This window comes from Sinohyriopsis cumingii, chromosome 16 (genome assembly GCF_028554795.1).
Source record: "Sinohyriopsis cumingii isolate HCF-2022 chromosome 16, ASM2855479v2, whole genome shotgun sequence".
Classification (NCBI taxonomy): domain Eukaryota; kingdom Metazoa; phylum Mollusca; class Bivalvia; order Unionida; family Unionidae; genus Sinohyriopsis; species Sinohyriopsis cumingii.
In genome coordinates this window covers 18,961,137-18,980,919 of record NC_142976.1, presented here as the reverse complement: position 1 = coordinate 18,980,919, position 19,783 = coordinate 18,961,137, and the positions used below count along the sequence as shown (strand labels likewise).

Sequence of the window (19,783 nt, the reverse complement as noted above, 5' to 3'; positions counted from 1 at the left end):
AGCTGCCGCAAAAAAATCCTTTCTACTTTCAACACTTTGGCGTGTCCAAAATCGAAGTCAGTCGCGATGGCAAAACCTTGTGTACCCGACCGTTTGAACCTGACTTTACCAAGAAGAATTACTTGAGATCGTACTTGTCCCTGTACGAAGCCACCGGACAGTTAGGAACCAATACCAGTCACGGTATTACGTACGAGGATTATGCAGGAGGCTACGCTTTGTGGGCTTTTGATTTCACTCCAGACCAAGGCAGCGACGAGGGACATTTCCACCCTATAAAATCTGGCCAGATTCATGTGGAAATTCAGTTTACTACAAATCTAACAGAGACGGTGAACGTCATCCTGTATGCAGAATTCGATAATACGATAGAAATCAACAGTTTGAGAGAAGTCATCCTAGATTACTAGAAACCATGGAAGACTGTTGTCCCTCTTTACCTAGTGGAGAAACTTTGGACATGAAATGTGAGGAGACCGTGGAAAAAGAAGAAGTGATCATGATGAAGTCAAGATGGCCAGAACAAGAAGCCCATTTAGTCTCCTGTTTTGCCAAACACTTGGTCGAAAAAATGACGGAATTGATCAAGAAAAATTGTTATGGATGTCAAAACGATCATCCCAGTCAAATTCAACACGATAAATGCCTGATGTTAAGTCAAGAAGAAAAATTGGACGAGTATCTGGACGAAGCTTGGAGTCTCATCTCGAACAAAGACGTGTTGCACCAGTGGTATAAAGACTTGCGTGAACATTCTTGTCCACCATTAACCACTCAAGAGATCCATCGTATCGAAGCTCTCCTGAATCAGAGTGAGGAAACAGAACGAATAACCGTTTATTCGTCAGACATTTTCAAGCAAAAAGTCAGGATCGAATTGACGACTTATTATTACCTGTGAAGAAAAAAAACACACACACAAAACATGGATACCTGGGAACTTTATTACCTTTTGAACCACAGTTCGTATACGGCTTCTTGGAATCCTGTCGTCTGTGCTAAAGATTAACTCCCTCATCGCAAACCTAAAGACCATCAAGCTTACGTGATCAACACGGACGAAAGTCATCTCCCAGGAACCCACTGGGTAGCCGTCTACTTTCCTCAAGAAGGATGTGTGGAATATTTCGATTCGTACGGATTACCCCCTTTGGAAGACGATATCATCGACTTTATGAGAAGAAATGCTCAGACCACCCGATTCAATAATGTGAAATTACAAGGCACAGATTCCTTGGTGTGTGGACAGTACTGTGTGTATTTTCTGCATCATCGCAGCCTGGGCTATTCCTTGGAACATTTAGTGACTCATTTTGATCCTCGTTCTTCTGCTAGAAACGATGTGAAAGTAGATCGATGGTTTTGTGACCATTATGCTTATCTTTTGTCTCAAGCTAGGAAACGTAGTGTCCATCAATGGCCTAATGACTTCCAACAGTGGAAATCACAATTTCATTCACAACGTTGTCAGCCCTGTTTAAAGTAGATTGTAAAATTGAGAAAAAAATGTTTGTGATTTGAAAAAATGTTTGATGTTATAGTGTTGGATTATTGTTAAAAATGTTAGAGTTGTTGTTTAGTGTTAAGTGATTTTTGAATAAAAAATGTTGTGTTTTGAAAAAAAATGCCTTTGTGGTTTGTTTAGCTATAAGAATGTTGGATTGATGCTCTTTCATTTCTTACTATCCCTCTCATGACACTCACTGTACGTTGCGGCTCGAAAACCGTGTGGGGGATGTTTTCCTTCACGTCCGCGCTTTGACTTTAAGAACCGGGGTTGTTTCCAGTCTAACCCTGGAAGTATCATCATCCAGCGGCGATGAAGCTGATGAACCTGCACCACCTAAACAGAGTGGAAAAAAGGAAGGCTCTGTCTACCGGAATATGGGATTGGGAAAGGCAATTGATGATATCAAAAAAGCGGGCCACTTCGTCAATGCCACAAGACCGGGTGTCCTAATGTGACGTCATCGCTGCCGACCAATCGTGGCGGGAGTCACATACTGCTTGGTTTGACACCTGGGGCATTTCAATCCAACTAAGAAACACGAGTGTGTGGTGTGACTATTCCCACTCATGTCTATTAGCCTTTCAGTCAGGTTGCTAAGGACTAGTTAGCCCTACACCTGAGTGGCTAAATTAAAAAGTACTCTTTGAGTACATAAAAGCCTGGGGGATGAGGCTCCTTTTCCTTCCCCCAGGAGTAATTAAAAATCACGCAGTGCGTGAATAAAAAAGTGGTACATGTTCAAAAGAACGAAAACCACTATAATCCAACTAACGAACGAACCAGTCTAACCATCCATTGTCGACTCATCCTCCTACGAAGATGTGCTCCAAACTAGCTAAGCTCAACGAAGCCTACGTGAATTTGCATAGGGTCAGACACAGTCTGATACCGAAGCCAGAAGAAATAGAGAATGTGAGAATGTTAAAAGTCACTGAAGACCTGATAGAAGAGCTCTTCAGAGAAGAAATGAACAGGGAGAAAGAAGAATGGACAGAGAAGTGCAGACTTCAGAGACAGCAGCAACAGCAGCAACAGCAGCAGCAGCAGCAGCAGCAGCAACCTGAAGCTGACAGAGGCTTTGTCGATTGTCGTATCGACACCAAAGAGTTCTTCTTCTCTTTCCGAAGAAGCAGACCTATCGCCAGAAAGTCTATCCTCAGAGGACATCGCATTCTTAGAAACTAAAAAAAGAATACCATAGCAAACAAAAAACAGCCCTTTTCAGGGCTACCCAATACTCTAGAAAAGAAATAACTATTAATTTGCCAATGTGTGTAGGTAGAGTAGTGTGAATATAAACACTAACTCTTTTATAAAAAATGTGAGGGTATGTGTTTGTGTGTTTGTGTGTTTGTGTTTGTAAGTGCTCACGTAAGTTGGTGTGGATAATAGATTAAAATCATGTTTTTTGGTGTTTGAGGTGTATATTTGGGGTTAGATTGGATTGCTTTGCGTATGTGGATAGTCTATTGAAGTAGTTAATAAAAAATTTTAAAATAGTGATGGGTAGCATAAAAAGTGAGTGAGTGTTTCTTTTAGGTCCGCGCGTTGTTGTTTTGGGTCATGATCTAGGTAAGATCAATTTTATGTTTTTAGGGGGATGTTTTCCATCACGCATAATAAGCAAAATCGAATCAAATTTGAAGTTAACATAATAACCCTCAACACAAAAGAATCAATAAATGACCACCCCAATAATGGATTATACAACAAACCGGAACATTATAATATGGCAATGGAATGCTAGAGGCTTAATAAGTAATATCAGTGAACTCAAAGCCAAATTACAAAGCTTAGAACACAAACCAGATATTATATGCATTCAAGAAACAAAAATAACAAGTAGAACCAAACAAATACCCAAACTCCCAGGATATGCCCCAGGTCACTTCAAAAATCGAACCACGGGACAAGGAGGTGGGGGTTTAGCCATCTATATAGCAGATAACATCCCGAATGTAACAACAATAACCATAACACCAACCCCAGGTAGCAACGAAGCATTCGAAATTCAGTCCCTCATAATTCATACAGGCAAGGGTCAAATACAAATATTCAATATTTATGACCCAGGGGGAACATCAGGCACAGCTAACTTAATTACTTACAAACAAATAAATGATCACAAACGAGTAAATCAGATCGTCATCTGTGGAGATTTCAATGCCCATAACGAGCTATGGGGGGGGGGGCGGTGTGACGGACAAAGGAGGCAAATTGATTGAAGAATGGACCGCAGAATCTAACTTAGCCATTTTAAATGACGGTACAAAAACACGCCTTAACCCAGAAAACGGTCTCATGTCCGCCATCGACCTCACCATTTGCTCGCCATCAATAACCCAGGTGGCGGACTGGAGAGTGGATCAAACTGACCCCTTGGGCAGTGACCACTTTCCAGTAATAGTCACCCTGCAGATGACGGTCCAATACAACTCGCTAAAAAGAACCCCTAGATGGATATATTCAAAAGCAGATTGGACCTCATTTAATGAAACACTAAGCAAAATAGACACCAAAAACATAGAAAATGATAATATTAATAAATATTACGAAGATCTGATTGATACCATACTAAAGGCAGCCACCACTAACATACCCAAAACCAGTGGTAACCCACATAAACAAGGAGTCCCATGGTGGAATGATGAATGCAAACAAGCCATCACTGATAAGAAAAAAGCCCTCAATAAATTCAAACGCACTAAAAACTCTATTGATTTCACTATATATAAACAAAAGGAGAAAAACCTTAAAAACATAATTAAACAGGCAAAGGAATCAACTTGGCATAATTACTGCACGAATATCAATATCACAACTAGTACCAAACAAGTCTGGGATAAGATTAGATCAATTAGAGGAAAGACAACTAACACCACTCCAAAAATAGCTGGAGCCATTACTAATAAAGAAAAGGCTGACCGACTAGCTCAGCATTTCTCAGATATGAGTAGCAACACCAACCACACCCCAGCATTTCAATTACATAGGGACAAAGTAGAAAGAACCCATAGTAATCTCTTTAAAGACCTCGGTCCCAAAGTCTCGAACCTAAATAAAGACATTACAACTTACGAATGGGACCTAGCATTGAAAACCAAAAACGAAACTAGCCCAGGGGAAGATCAAATAGGATACACAATATACAAAAATATCCCAAATAACATTAAACAAACAATTATTAAATTACTAAACCAAATATGGACCTCAGGCAAACTACCCGATAAATGGAAACACGCAATAGTAATTCCAATACCCAAGCAAGGAAAAGACCCTAACGATATTAGCTCCTACAGACCCATTTCCCTAACAAACAACATTTGTAAGATCATGGAAACCATAGTCACCAACCGACTCAAACACCACCTAGAGAGCAATAATTTAATCTCCGATAATCAATGCGGATTTAGAAACAAAAGATCCACCACGGATCAACTAATACGATTAGAAACCGCAATTAAATTGGCGTTCAACTCCAAACGCAAAGCTGATAGGAATTTAATTGCAGTATTTATTGACCTCGAAAAGGCATTCGACCTTGTATGGACCAAAGGCTTATTAGCCAAACTCAACCACTACGCCATCACAGGTCGAATGTTTAAATTCATTGAAAACTTCCTCGCTGACCGTAAAATATCAACCAGAGTCGGCGACACCTACTCTGAACCACACACACTTGAAAACGGTACACCACAAGGGAGCGTACTCAGCCCAACCCTTTTCAACATCATGATTAATGACTTGGACACCAACTTAACATCAAAACTAATTGAACTCTCACAATTTGCTGATGATAGTGGATTATGGAGAGCAGGAAACCCTTCCAACCACAAAGTAATCAGCGATATTCAAACAAGTTTAAACAAAATAGGGAAATGGGCTGATAAATGGGGTTTCAAAATATCCCATGAAAAAACCATAGCAGTATTATTCACCACCAAACGTAAATTACAAAATCAGTTTCCCAAACTCACCATCCAAAATCAAGAAATTAAATTCGTAAATGTAGCACGATTTTTAGGAATGCATTATGACTCCAAGCTAAACTGGGGACACCACATAAACGAACTAGTCAAAAGGTGTAATAAAGACCTTAACCTCCTTACAACCCTTAAAGGAACCACCTGGGGATCCAATCAAGAAACCTTACTAGCTTTATATAAATCGTTAATTAGATCTAAACTAGATTACGGATGCCAAATTTACAACTCGGCACCGCAAAATAACCTCAAAAAACTAGATAGCATACAAAGAAAGGCCCTAATTATTTGCACTGGTGCACTACCATCCACATCACTAGTGGAACTTCAGATCTTAACTGGAGAACTGCCGCTCCACCTTAGAAGACAAGAACTCACCCTCAGATATGCAGCCAGGCTAACAACACACCCCGACACACACCCCACCCGGCTAGCTATAAATAAATGCAACATACCTTTTAGAACTAAATTATCACAAAACATACCAGCAGGGAAATTAGTCCATCAATTAGTTGAACAACTTCCTATAGACAAACTCCAAGCAGAAATTGCAAATCACTATGACAAAGAACCATGGATAAATATCAACCCCACAGTTAACACCCTCATTACGAAATATGGCAATAAAAACGAACAGGAACTCAAACTAAACACAATCTGTACAGAAGAAATCAACTCAAAATATTGCAACTACATTAAGATTTACACTGATGGATCCAAAATTACAGAACCACCCAGAACAGCAGCAGCTTACGTAATCCCCGAACTTAACATTAAAGTAGGAAGAAGACTACCTAACCTCTGCTCTATATACACAGCTGAATTCTGGGCCATACTTGAAGCACTCAAATGGATCAAAGAGAACAAAATACCCCAAGCGGTAATAATAAGTGACTCGCTAAGCGTCATAAACTCAATATTTAAAAACAACACCAAATCAAGAGAAAACTATCTTAGGCAAACCAATTTATTGTTAAAAATACTGAACAATAATAACTTACAAGTAGAATTTATGTGGATACCATCCCATATTAACATACCAGGTAACGATATGGCAGATATAACAGCTAAACAAAAACTAAACGAAACCACTCACATCAACCTAGATTATAGCATATGCGAACTCAATAGCATATCTAAAACCCTCATTGATAATAAATGGCAGGAATTATGGAACACAAGCACTCAAGGCAGGAAACTAAAAACCATCATTAAAGAAGTATGTAGAAATAGGAAACCACCCAAAACAAAAGGCAGTGAACAAAAATTCATAAATAGAATACTCACGGGCAAAACCAAGCTGGCTAACAGCTTCGGACAGTACATAGGACCACAACCACATAACCCTAACTGCTACCACTGCAGGGTCCCAGAAGACATAGAGCATATTTTTAACAACTGCCATACACTTGAAAAAGAAAGGGCTAAGTTTAAAGTTAAACAGCATAAAATTGGATCCCCTACAACATACCCAGAATTCTTGATGAACACAAACCCCAATATTAATCTAACATTCAAAAATATCATAAGTTTTATACACGAATCCAATCTACTCAAAAAAATCTAAGAAAGAAAATCAAAGACCAGTTAAAAATATAACAAATCACTGTTTGGGAATTATGACGGCCGGCTCGGTCTCGTGGGTTCACAGACTGACACAGCCGTTCATAGCCCGAATAATAAAAACCAGTTAAGGACGAATATTACAAAATCACTGTTTGGGAATTATGACGTCCTGCTAGGTCTCGTAGGTTCACAAACTGACACAGCCGTTCATACCCCGAATAATAAAAACCAATTAAGGCCACAAAAAATTAAAATAGGAAAATAGGAATTAATTAAAACAGGACTCCATAATAACATACAAACAACCATAAAAACAAGTTTTCATTCCAAACCAATAAGATAGGGAATCAAAATAAATAAGGAATTGATGAATAAAAAAAAAAAAAAAAGAAAACAAAAAAAAAAAAAAAAAAAAAAAATACTCCTAACCGTCTCCTTGTCTCTTAAACAACATCTGGCTGAACTTTTAAATCAAGCTTCCACAGCTATTTCTACTAACATACTCAGCCAAATCCAGGCAATGTTGGCAGACGACACTGAAGAATTTGAAACTTCCACGCTGGCAGCGGCCCTGGAAGTATCATCATCCAGCGGCGATGAAGCTGATGAACCTGCACCACCTAAACAGAGTGGAAAAAAGGAAGGCTCTGTCTACCGGAATATCGGACTGGGAAAGGCAATTGATGATATCAAAAAAGCGGGCAACTTCGTCAATGCCACAAGACCGGGTGTCCTAATGTGACCTCATCGCTGCCGACCAATCGTGGCGGGAGTCACATACTGCTTGGTTTGACACCTGGGGCATTTCAATCCAACTAAGAAACACGAGTGTGGTGTGACTATTCCCACTCATGTCTATTAGCCTTTCAGTCAGGTTGTTAAGGACTAGTTAGTCCTACACCTGAGTGGCTAAATTAAAAAGTACTCTTTGAGTACATAAAAGCCTGGGGGATGAGGCTCCTTTTCCTTCCCCCAGGAGTAATTAAAAATCACGCAGTGCGTGAATAAAAAAGTGGTACATGTTCAAAAGAACGAAAACCACTATAATCCAACTAACTAACTAACTATCTAGGTAAGATCAATTTTATGTTTTAGGGGATGTTTTCCTTCACGTCCGCGCTTTCACTATAAGAACCCACAGTATTCGTCGTTCAAACCATTCTACAAAGAAGATGGCTTCTAACCAAATGGACAAAATACAAACATTGCAAGACGTTTTAGACAACTTAGGAATAATGGAGCAGATGTTAATAAGACTCGTTGAAGACCATTATTCCTATAGTCCCCATCGTGTAAAGATGGAAATTAATAACTTAAAAAAGGTAAAGGACAAGATTAGTGGTGTCATGAAAGAGATAAAGGAGGAGAAGGAGGATGAAGAGGAAAGAATAAGAATAAGCAAATGGAACGAAAAAATTGAAAAAGAAGAAGAAAATGAGAAGAGGAAGAAAGAAGAGGAGGAAGAGAAGAAGAAGAAAGAAGAGCAGAAGAAAAAAAAGAAAGAGAAGAAGAGAAAGAGTGTAGGAGATAAAAAAAGAACTTGGTGGAGAAAAAGAAGGAATTAGAAGCAGAAGAAGAAGAAGAAGAAAACCCAAAGGCCCTTTTCAGGGCCAGCCATATTTCTCAAAAAGAGATAGCCTTTCCATTGCCTACCCCTTTTTTTTAATTTAAATTTAAATTTAAATTTAAATTTTTTAAAAAAAATCCCATATTCAATTCCCTTTGTCCCTAGACAAACCCAAACTCTATTCCCCCATGTTAAATTCCCCCTTGTACGTAGAGTGACCCACGATTTTTCACCATGTTCAATTCCCCTTGTACGTAGAGTGGCCCACGATTTTTCGCCATGTTAAATTTCCATTGTACGTAAAGTGGCCCAGGGGTCCCTGTAATGCTAATTCCCATTGTACGTAGGGTGGCCCCATTTACTACTAACGGACAACGGGATCAATATAAAAATAATACGTGCATTTTAGAACCGAAACCTTTTGATGGAAGTGCATCAAATAATAATTTTCTTAGCTGTTTGTTTAAAGAGCGTGACACAGAGCGCTTTTCATTGTCCATAAGGTATTAGATAGATCTAGCAAACTTTTCGTTTCAATAGAAATACAACTGAATTAAATAAAAGTGAGATATCTTCAAAACTCAGCATTATAGCCAATGGACAGTATCCATATATTACTAAACACGTTTAAAATGCTGTGCTATGTACGAATTTATGAATATTTAATATTTTGTTCAATGTTTTCTTACGAAACCTTCGACTTCTGTTATTATATGAAAAATGCCACTTTATCTGTAATAAACATGTTTATTCCTTCTCATTTACAAATATATTTGTCTTAAAATGAATGTCAGGTTAGATGTATTGAACTGAAAATTCAAGAGAAAAAAGCGTGTTAAGTATTGTTTAAGAAAAGTTAAGTAATTGTTTTAAAACAATTTAAACCGCATATGTGATGTCATCAAATCACAACAAATATATTAAGTTTGTGACATAAATTTTTCCATATAGCGAAATTTAAAAGTAATACCTTTTTTCAAATTACATGATATTTTGTGGTAATATTGTCATCGTTATTTGTGTTATGATGTCCTATTTGTTGTATAATGTTTTTTTGTAACCTTCAGTTACATTTTATGTCAAAAACTTGTATACCCGAATTAACTATATACTTATCGAAGTATGTCATTTTAAGATTTTATTTGACTCTAACTCACATAGTTTTAATTTATTCATTTAAACTTTATAATATAAATTATCCGAAAAGAGGATGTAGAATTTAAGACACATTTTGTAAACTTAAGAACCGATGTTTCTTTCAGAGTGAAACTATTTAGCACAGTCGTATTTTCAACATGACATTGAATTTTCACTGTAAAGAGGACATGTAATAACGCTGAAATAAGTCTTAATCAAGAGCTAGCGCTGTGTACAGTAACACTTTATTCCAAGTGGAGCACTTGTGGAAAGGCGGTGTTCGAAACTATATTGCAAAAAAAAAAAGCATATCGATAGCTGGGTAATGTCCCAGTTCAGGTGTATCCTAAATATTACATGCTTGCTTTCGTACATCAACTAGACATTTAACAGCCTTCATCGATGGCAGAAATACACGTATTTGTATTTCTAATGATCAACAGATTAGGACATTTATATTAAGCTTGTAGATCTCTATTTTTCATATCCGTACAGGAGTATGGGTTTGGATACAAGATATACTTAAAAAATTCCGAATATTTTTTTTTCTTTGAACCTGTCAATAAACTTAGTGGCGATCGATAGACAAAAGAACCTTATAAAAAAATTATATGCAGATGCAAAGCAGTACTCAGAACACCTGCATATATATATGTGATACTACATAGGTAAAATGACAGTGACGTAAAAATGTCGGAGAAGGACAACAATACTGATATAGAGTAAAGAGCACACAGTTAAATTTTAACGCTCTTAGTGTACTCCGGTAATATCAAGGCCTCTTGGATAAAGTTTATGGATGTAATTCTATGTCAAATTCTATCATTTTTAGGTGGTTTCGTCGCCTTAAAGATGATCCCAACTCTATACAAGATAACACACGTTCTAGAAGCCCGTTGTCTGCGACTGGTTAGCATGAAGTGGCTGCTGTGAAGGGACACTTGATCAAGATGCTGATACACCGTGGAAGATATTTATATTATCACAGACATTAATTCGCCAGCTGTTTTATATATAATGAAGAACCATTTGAGCCTCTCAAAAGTTTATTGCAAGACGAGTCCCGCTGAGGGAATATACAAAAATACAAAAAATGAAAAAAATTATTATAAAATACACAAAATATAAGATTTGTTTTGGAAGTGCCCGAGTTACTCCTCATATGTGAAAAGTGACCAGATACAGTTTAATTAGATTGTCACATGTGATGAAAGATGACGATACTTCTTTTTTTTGGGGGGGGGGGCAGACTTGAAACAAAAATGAATGATTTGAGTAAACGAGCAGAGACCACACCTCATTTGACGTAGACTGTCAAGAGAGTCTTACAAATATTACTTTCGATACACCCCCCCAAAAAAGACACAACAACTACAACAACTCACTATTCACCAAAACCCCCAATAAACAAACACTCCCCCACCCCACAAGACTGTCCGGTTGCCTGTGCCTGAATCTGCTAGTGTCTTTGGACATTGGCATGTATGCAAAGAGTTTCCGAAGGTTGTGCAACACTACTGAAACACTTGGAATGGGATTACCGCCACAATTATATGCAATAATGCAGAAGGAAAGTAGCACTTGCAAACTGCCACGAACAGTTTGCATTAATTAAGAATACAATATGCATAGACAGAATTATTAAAGTGGCACTTGCAAGCAGCCATTTACAATAATGCATCAAGGGAGAATAGAAAATACATGCATAAAATTTAAAGTCTGGTCCTCCATAGAAATACCCGTCTGCGCACCCGTATCCGAGGTATCCAGTTGCTCCATGACAACACACCGATGCACAAATCCACCATTTTGTCAGACTTACTGAACGAGTCCGGCATATTTTACTGCATGATCCACACTGCTTACGCCTCTTTCTATCTTCTCTTAAAGATGCTTCTCAAGTCTTACTTTCGTCCTCAATAAAGAGTTCTCATAAACTAACATCTTTTTGCCGCATCTCTGACAACATTGATCCTACAAAAAATATACCCTAAATTGTACGGCCATAAACATATGTTTTGAATTCCACTAATATATCATTTCCTGAGCACACTAGAATATTGTCTCCTAAATATTAGCACGATACGAGGATGTTCATTATTAGTCATAGCTTTTGTGTCACGCGTGCCATGAATCGTAATAAAAGACAATGATCCCTATATATTATTTCGTGTGTAATCTCATTGACAATAAGACAGTATTATATCACATAAAAATACCCGAAAGTGGTAAAATGTAACACTTAAATAGGACCAAATTAGCAGGACTTGCATATTATGACTTTTGCAATACACAGTCATAAGAGAGTTTTCTTGCCTGTAAAAAGGCGAAATTACAAGCATGTTATTGCTGTCTTGACGCCAATTTTTGGCACATGATAGGGTATACAAAGCGGCCACTACTACTGGTGGAGAAAGAACCCAGGAATGATCCACTGACCAAGGGGAAGTTGCTGGCTAGTTATCTCACATATACACATAGGCCGAGCCCGAGACTCGAACCCACGCGAACAGAGGTGAGGCAATGGTCAGTAAAGGTGAGCGCCTTAAACCACTCCCCCTCCTGGCCCCTACTAGCAAGTAATCGAGAGCAATACATACATACTAATAACTACATTTTTTTCTCTTCATGACATTGCTTATACTCTTTATAATGGGAATATACTTTATCTTCATTTAACAAAGAATGTAAGTTGTGAATGAATCTTACAGTACCTGTCATATAAAAAAGACTCCAAACCCCAAAGAAATATTAAATGGATTAACATATAAATTCATGTCAATAAATTAATTTTAATACTCTCATAGCTTCTTTTTTTTTTACATGATGGACCGTATTGAGTATGCATGCTATTCGGACTGATGGTGGCGTTTGTCACTGCCGTATTGAGGCAAAGCAACACTTTCGCTCATCAGCGACAGTACGTTCGCATGCTTTTGTCTATGTCCTAAATTAGCTCAAAAATTATCAAGCTGTCTTAGAATCCCCACCAGCTGCAAGAAAGGTCTGTGCTATTTTTCCGTTCGCTTCAATCAACGTACTAAAAAGCATACATATTATCTTCCAATATAGCGATTTCTTAGCATGAGCAGTCTTAGTACATTTACCACATGGACTCTTCAGCGTGGGTTTCGAAGATTGCGCTCTATCTAAAACAAGTCACATTCAACATTTGTTTGGCAATGATTGCATAGATTGGTCAGTTTTGAGTTTGGAAGAGGTAATTCTTGCTAAGCATAATAAAAACAACAGAAATATACAAAATATACGTCTTTATGACGGTCACATGGCGCTTTTCGACAACAGATGAAGTAACCATGAGCGATAAGGCAACATACTGGACTCTGCACTACGTTCTGGTCCCCAAAGACATCTGAGTGGATTGCTGAGTTGGGCTGTGTTAGAATAATCAGACATGGTAAATTGTTTTTACGTTGGTGTTTCACTTAATTTTTCTTATACAGGCCTCATACAACAAATCCGAGCATAATATGTACTGCATCTGAAGTCAAGTAATAAACTGTTTAATAATAATAATAATAATAACAATAAACTATCTTTAACGAGGATAACACATTTGGTCATGGTTGACCCATCTGCCATGTGGTCCTCAGTTTTTGTAATAAAAAAATAAAAATAGAAGATCATGCACATAACCATGTATCGTCGCACACTCATTCGTACATATTTGACATGAATGACTATGTGTGACTATACCTGGAAACATACAAATATATATCAATTGGATATGATTTTAAAGTTTTCTATTCAGAGCTTTTAATATGTCATTCCAGCTGGTCTAGAAGGAATTTCTTGAATGATATTTTAAAAGAAGCAAGGGAAGTTGAATTACGTATCCTCATTGGTAAGGAATTCCATACAGTAGGTGCTGATACAGAAAATGAGCTTTTGTAATGATTGGTTTTCGACCAAGGAATCTGGAGATCGTTGTTAGTCGTCGATCTGAGATTACGCTCAGTATTAGTTCAGTTATGTTAGAGGTATAATCTGGAGAAAGACCGTTTAAAGACTTGTATGTCATGATTCCTTTAAAATAAAGAATACGTTTTTGTATAGGTAGCCATTTCAGACGTGAAAACAAAACATTTGAGAGAGTCATAACAGAAGTTTCAGTATTATTCGGGCTGCCCTTTTCTGGAGTCTATCAATTCTGGACAGATTATAATTTGATGTGTTTCCCCATATGGTACAGCCGTAATCAGTCAGTGGTAGTACATAACCCGAAAAATAAATTTCAAGTGATTGTGGAGGTAGAAATTTTGAAAGCAATTTTAATAGAGTTATTCTTTTGGCTACCATTACACATAAGTGATCGATATGCGCATTCCATCTGAGGTGTTGATCAATGTAGATGCCAAGAAGTTTTTGATTTTTGACAATAGATACGTCTAAGCCATTTTGAGTTAGAAGTAAATCCATGTTAGCAGATAGACGCTGCCTTGTTCCAATTGTCATACATTTCGTTTTAGAGATGTTAATATGCATTTTGTTTTGATGACACCAAACTGATATATTGTTGAGGTCGATTTGAAGTTTATTTTTAATGGAGTCTAAAGATTTATCAGATAAATGCAATGTCGAATCGTCAGCGAAAAGATCTGTGTTAGCGTGCGCTGGATACAAGGCTAAGTCATTGATAAATAGTAGAAAAAGAAGAGTCCCTAATATAGATCCTTGAGGAACACCACTTAAGCTATGATTTGGTTCGAATATATGTTCACCCGTGCAAACAACCTGGTGTCTGTTTGTGAGATACGACGTGAACCAGGCAACTGAGTTTGGAGAATACTTGTAGGCTGAAAGTTTTTTAATGAGCACCGAATGGTCAACCAAATCGAATGCTTTTTTAAAATCAATGAAGATTGCACCAGTAGTTTCGATAGGTTGATTGATTATTGCCTCAAACTTCACTTGAAGGATACAATTTAGCATTGGTTACAAATTCCTAAAGTCAAGAAAAAGCAATTAACCTTGTCTTTGCACTCCTTAGGGAACAAAGTTGTACAGTCTTTTCAGTTCTTTTATTTGTAATCTCTAATTAGTCATGTGGGACCAACTTGGATTAGTAAAATAATAATAATAATAATAATAATAATAATAATAATAATAATAATAATAATAATATTTTCGGATTAGATTTAATATTTAAATAATCTTTGTAGCTGAGGAACTATTATAATATACTTCTGCAAATTTCATTAAAAAAGCACTCTGATGTAAGAAAGGCTAGAAAAAAGTTGAACGAAATTATGTTAGTAATACAGGGTAAAAATAGATATAAAAAATAAATAAGCTGGACTTTTTCCTAAATTCCGGATATGTTTTCGAAAGTCAAAAATATTTAGTGAACTAAAACTGTGTTTGCAATTTCTTGTTTGTAATCAGGTTATGAAATAATGTTGTAACTCCTGGTTTACATTAGCCGCATGAAGTCATTTAACTTGAACGACTTTAACCAGGAGTTACTTCCCATCTTAAATATTTTGCACTAAAGGTGAGAAAAGTATATCTATCAAAACTAACCAATCATATTTGTTGGGTTGCATCCATTGTAAACATTCCGCACTATAACGCTGTCAGAACTTATGACAAGATTTTCTATGCAACAGCTTAACTAATTAAAATTGATAGTTAGCCAATTTATTTGAAAGTCGGTTTAAAACTGCAAACATTTTGAAAAACAAGAAGGTAGGTTCACTTGTACATGAAAATCGGTCTGAAATTTGTGGCTGCGAAAGACTCGTAGGGCAAGTCTGGACAAAATCGATTTTGCAATGTCCTTTTTATTTCTAAAGATTTGAAATACCGTGCTCCAGTTGAATATAATACAAAGTAAAACTGTTTATCTCAGTTTATTAGGATTAAAAGTTTAAATCCGAGAAATGCTTGCATACGCAAACGAAAAGCATTAACAAAATAACACATAATGACCAACTTGCTCCGACAGGAATCGTATTTACCGCCCTTGTTCTGACTGAGCCCTAATATCGATGTTTAGGACTAATTCACTTATTTAATTATATATCAAAGTATATGTGTGAAACAATCCAATAATATTCTTGCAAACCTTGAAATTTTAAGAAAGAAAAGTAATATGTTACCAAAGGCTGGCTACACTAAAGTTAACAGCTGGTGCATGTTAACATTATAAATTATGTATGCCTACCAGCTGTTGTGTACTGATAGTAAATGACTATATGCTACACGTGGAGGAGACTGCATAATTTTACGACCTGTGTTGTCCTCCACTTCAAAATAGTATTAGAGGAGGATAGAAATTAAAAAGCCTGCAGCTGGACCCTGTATATATTCAATGTTCATAAATAATGCTGAAAACAAGATCGTGTTTGTTGATCTTTCTCATTACCGTGAGATTTGAAGGTTGTGGGGATGAATGGCAAGTACCCTTTGGGGACTGTGTAGCAAGTTTGTACTTGCTAGCAATATTTTACATTATTACAGTTTATTTTGTATTCAGTAAATAGAATATGAATATTATTACTTCAGACTGAAACATTTATTCACCTGGAGCTGCAATAAAACAAAAAGTTACACTATAAAATGCATCTTATTTTCTAATAAATATTCTGATTCTAATAATGGTTTTCCATACAAATGGAAAATCTGTCTTATACATAATATTAAATGTTTTGAGGCTTTTGAACTTTAATTTTTGTTTCTCAACATTTTGAAATAAAAAGCATTTTGAATTAAAAAATAGATAAAATCTTTTTTGGGAACAAAATTCATTAGAAAAATAAACTTTTGATCTTTCACCCATTTTTTTTTACATATCAAATTGTGCACATGCCATATTGCAACAAATCTCTAAAGTTTCAAAGTGTCAATGAGTACACTGTATGCTCATGATGTCACACAATGTCTGTCAACTGTGCTGTGCTTAATTTATCTCTTCTGTTATATTTTTGTTTCTTCAGATTAATTTGAATGAATCATATGTGTGTGTGTTAGCTTTTATGTGATATTTCTAAACAATACTCAAACAGTACGTGGCGAGACCAAACAAAAAAAACATTTCCAGTCGTCAAGTCCTCATGCTTTTTCCCCCATGTTAAAAAATATAAGAATAATAAATATTTTTAAAGAATCATTTTAAATACATATGATGTTTTAAAAAAATGACCTGCCAACCCTAATTGTAAAACTTGAAATCAGAAACCTTTTTTATCTTTGTCCTGTTATGTATGTTATGCAAGTTGTAAAATTTTATTGAGATAAAAAGGAATAATTTTTGTCCATTTCTGATAGAATGAGCAGTGGTTGAAAACTGAATTTTTAATTTTCATATTATAAAGAGTATATTAGATGAATTCACCATGATCTTGATCCTCATCCTATTAGTTATCAGGCATGACACTGACAAAAATCATTAAATTAGACAAAATTAGGAGCTACTGGCAGGTACTGTACTCAGTTAACACAAAAAGCAGATTACGTAGCCATAAAAGGACATGTCACATCATTTTTATGAGATATATATCCAGTTGTTAATGGTATAATAGTTTACTGATGCAAATGATTTGTGAGGGATGGTACTTTATTGATCTGACTGCAGATTTGTGGATCTTGGATTAGTGGATTAGCATTAATTTTGAGCCCTTTTACAAAGTCTTGTAATGTAAAGTGACTCCTGAGCAAGCGGACAAAGAGTATCCCTTCTACTTTTGTGATGGGAATGAGTCCTTTTATTTGTCATAGATGTAAGAAGTCCGTATGCTCAGAGCATTGACATGAGAAATATGTAGACATGTTGAGAAAAGAAATAAGGATTCTTATATTCTGTTTACTTATATTGCAGATGACGGTTGAGAAGGGCTTAAGGGCCACTTCTCCCGTCCATGTTCATGTAGAAGATGATGTCCCTGTCCATGTGCATGTTAAGCAGCCAAAGAAGAAGTCTGCTAAAGTTGTCACAGTATGTATCACTTGACTTGCTGAATCAGAATTCTCCAATTTGAGGAGTATTTTCATGTACATCTTTGACAGTTCAAGAGTTTTCAGTATGCTTTTGTTTACAGAGTATATTCTAGGATGCATAATTGTCTAATTGATGCTAATTTTGTTTTCAAAATCATGCAGGAAAATTAATGAAATATGCTAGATGAGATCCATGCATCATATCTGCAATTCCTGCTTTTATTTGCTTGTATAAATCCCACTGTATTTAGAAAATATAACCCTTTCATACTAAAGGGAGGTGAATTTTCTCCCAAAATGTTTAGTTTTGATATATTGCCCATTGAACTTAGACACAAAGACACAGTGATCATGTTCAAGAGGGCTCTCAAAACTCACTTATTTCGACTGCAGGAACAAACTTAAAGACCTAATAATGTTTCCTACCTGAAATATTCTTAGCATGTTTTTTTTATTGTTTAATGCTTGTCTAATTTCATGTTGTTTGGTTTTGTAATATTATTATGTTTCTTATCTTATAGGTGTTGTCTAATGTTGTAAAGCACTTAGAGCTTCTAAAGATTAGGCGCTATACAAAGTCCTCATTATTATTATTATTATTATATCTCCTTGGGTTTACACTACTAATCTCCATGCTCACTGATGGCAGTTGACTGGTATAGGTGGGTATTATTTTGATCAGAAAACGCCTTCTTTTTAGCAACTAGAATATTTTTTAAAATACTTTTATCTTGTAACACCCTAAATTCAGAAAGACACAGAAGACCTGAATTCTTTCATAGTCATAAAATAAGTTACTAAATTATTGATTTTACTCTGTGCCTTTACAGCATTGACTCCCAAATGTGTGATTGCATACATAACTGAACTAAATTTGATACCCCTCCACCAAGAAGGTTCCTTTGAAAAGGAAGCGGTTGTGAAGTTTGAATGAAATAATTTTTTTCCATTAAGAATTGGTAAATGATACAAATGCGAAAATAAGGAAAAAGAAACATTAAAAAGTTTTCACTCCAAAAATCATCACAGTTGAAAAATGAAGTATCATACACATTAAGTATGCACATTGCATTTTATTAATTTAAAAATAGATCTATTCATTGTTATAGATTTTGGTTTGATCTTTGCATCTGTAAACTTCATGCATGTATATTTCTAGGACACAAACAAATTTTTCTTTCATAAAGTACAAAGATAACATAAAAAGATTTTATTTGACAATGTTTTTAACTTTTCCACTACATCCACAAACATTAGAGAAAGCTAACCTGAAGATTTTGTCCTCATGCTAAGGACTTCATCCGCAGACTGATTTAATCCCTTCTGACTGTTAACATCACTTGATGGAATGGTGAGTGATGTTAACAGAAATATTCCAGATATGTGGCAGGTTGCAACAGCCTCTGTCCCTATTAAGCGTCAGTTTGTGTGCACGGATGTAGATCAATTCCTTAACCCCCTGCTTGAGCCAGGCCTGTTCCCGAGCTCGGATTTTTACTGAGTTATAGTATGGCAAGGGCAAACAATGTGGATGTGCAGTGATACTTCAGATGAATTTGAACTTGGTCTTTGATGTCCATTAAATATCGCTTTTTATGAACCCATAGCAGCTCTATGTATTTGAAGGCAGAAACTTCCATCATACATGAAGTATGTGCACTTCAAGCACAACTCCAGCAGTCTTTTTACTTGTTGTGGTGACAGTGGTGTCCAGTGTGCAAGGGTACTGTGTGAAGATAATCTATCATTAATAACTGACAAGGCATTATCAACAAGTACACTAGTAAATAAGGCACTTGCATCATATGAGACCAATACTTCAACCTCGGACCTTACAACCAGCGGCTTATCTGGGACAATGTGTTAACATTGCTCACCATTCCATCGATGTAGTTGAAAGGTTTCAAACATTGTCAAATATAAATATTACTACACAGTTAAACTTTCACCAAAGTGTACAAGTTTACTATCATTTTGGGGAAGAGATCGCATATGAATTCTACTACAAGATGATTGTGATATGGCTCCTGAAATTTGATATACATGTATTTTTCTTGTACA

General features: G+C 36.2%; 1 protein-coding gene across 2 annotated transcripts in view; it reads left to right on the top strand.

Moving 5' to 3' along the window:
- The first annotated feature begins 15,334 nt into the window (after nt 1-15,334).
- Nucleotides 15,335-19,783, top strand: part of LOC149780019 (outer dense fiber protein 2-like) — a 139,408-nt gene continuing 134,959 nt past the window's right edge. For both annotated transcript variants that reach the window (XM_089936766.1, XM_089936765.1), the window contains exons 1-2: nt 15,335-15,472; nt 17,604-17,720. In XM_089936766.1, coding sequence (XP_089792892.1) covers nt 17,604-17,720 — 117 coding nt within the window. In that variant the 5' untranslated portion in view covers nt 15,335-15,472. The remainder of the gene's footprint in view (nt 15,473-17,603; nt 17,721-19,783) is intronic.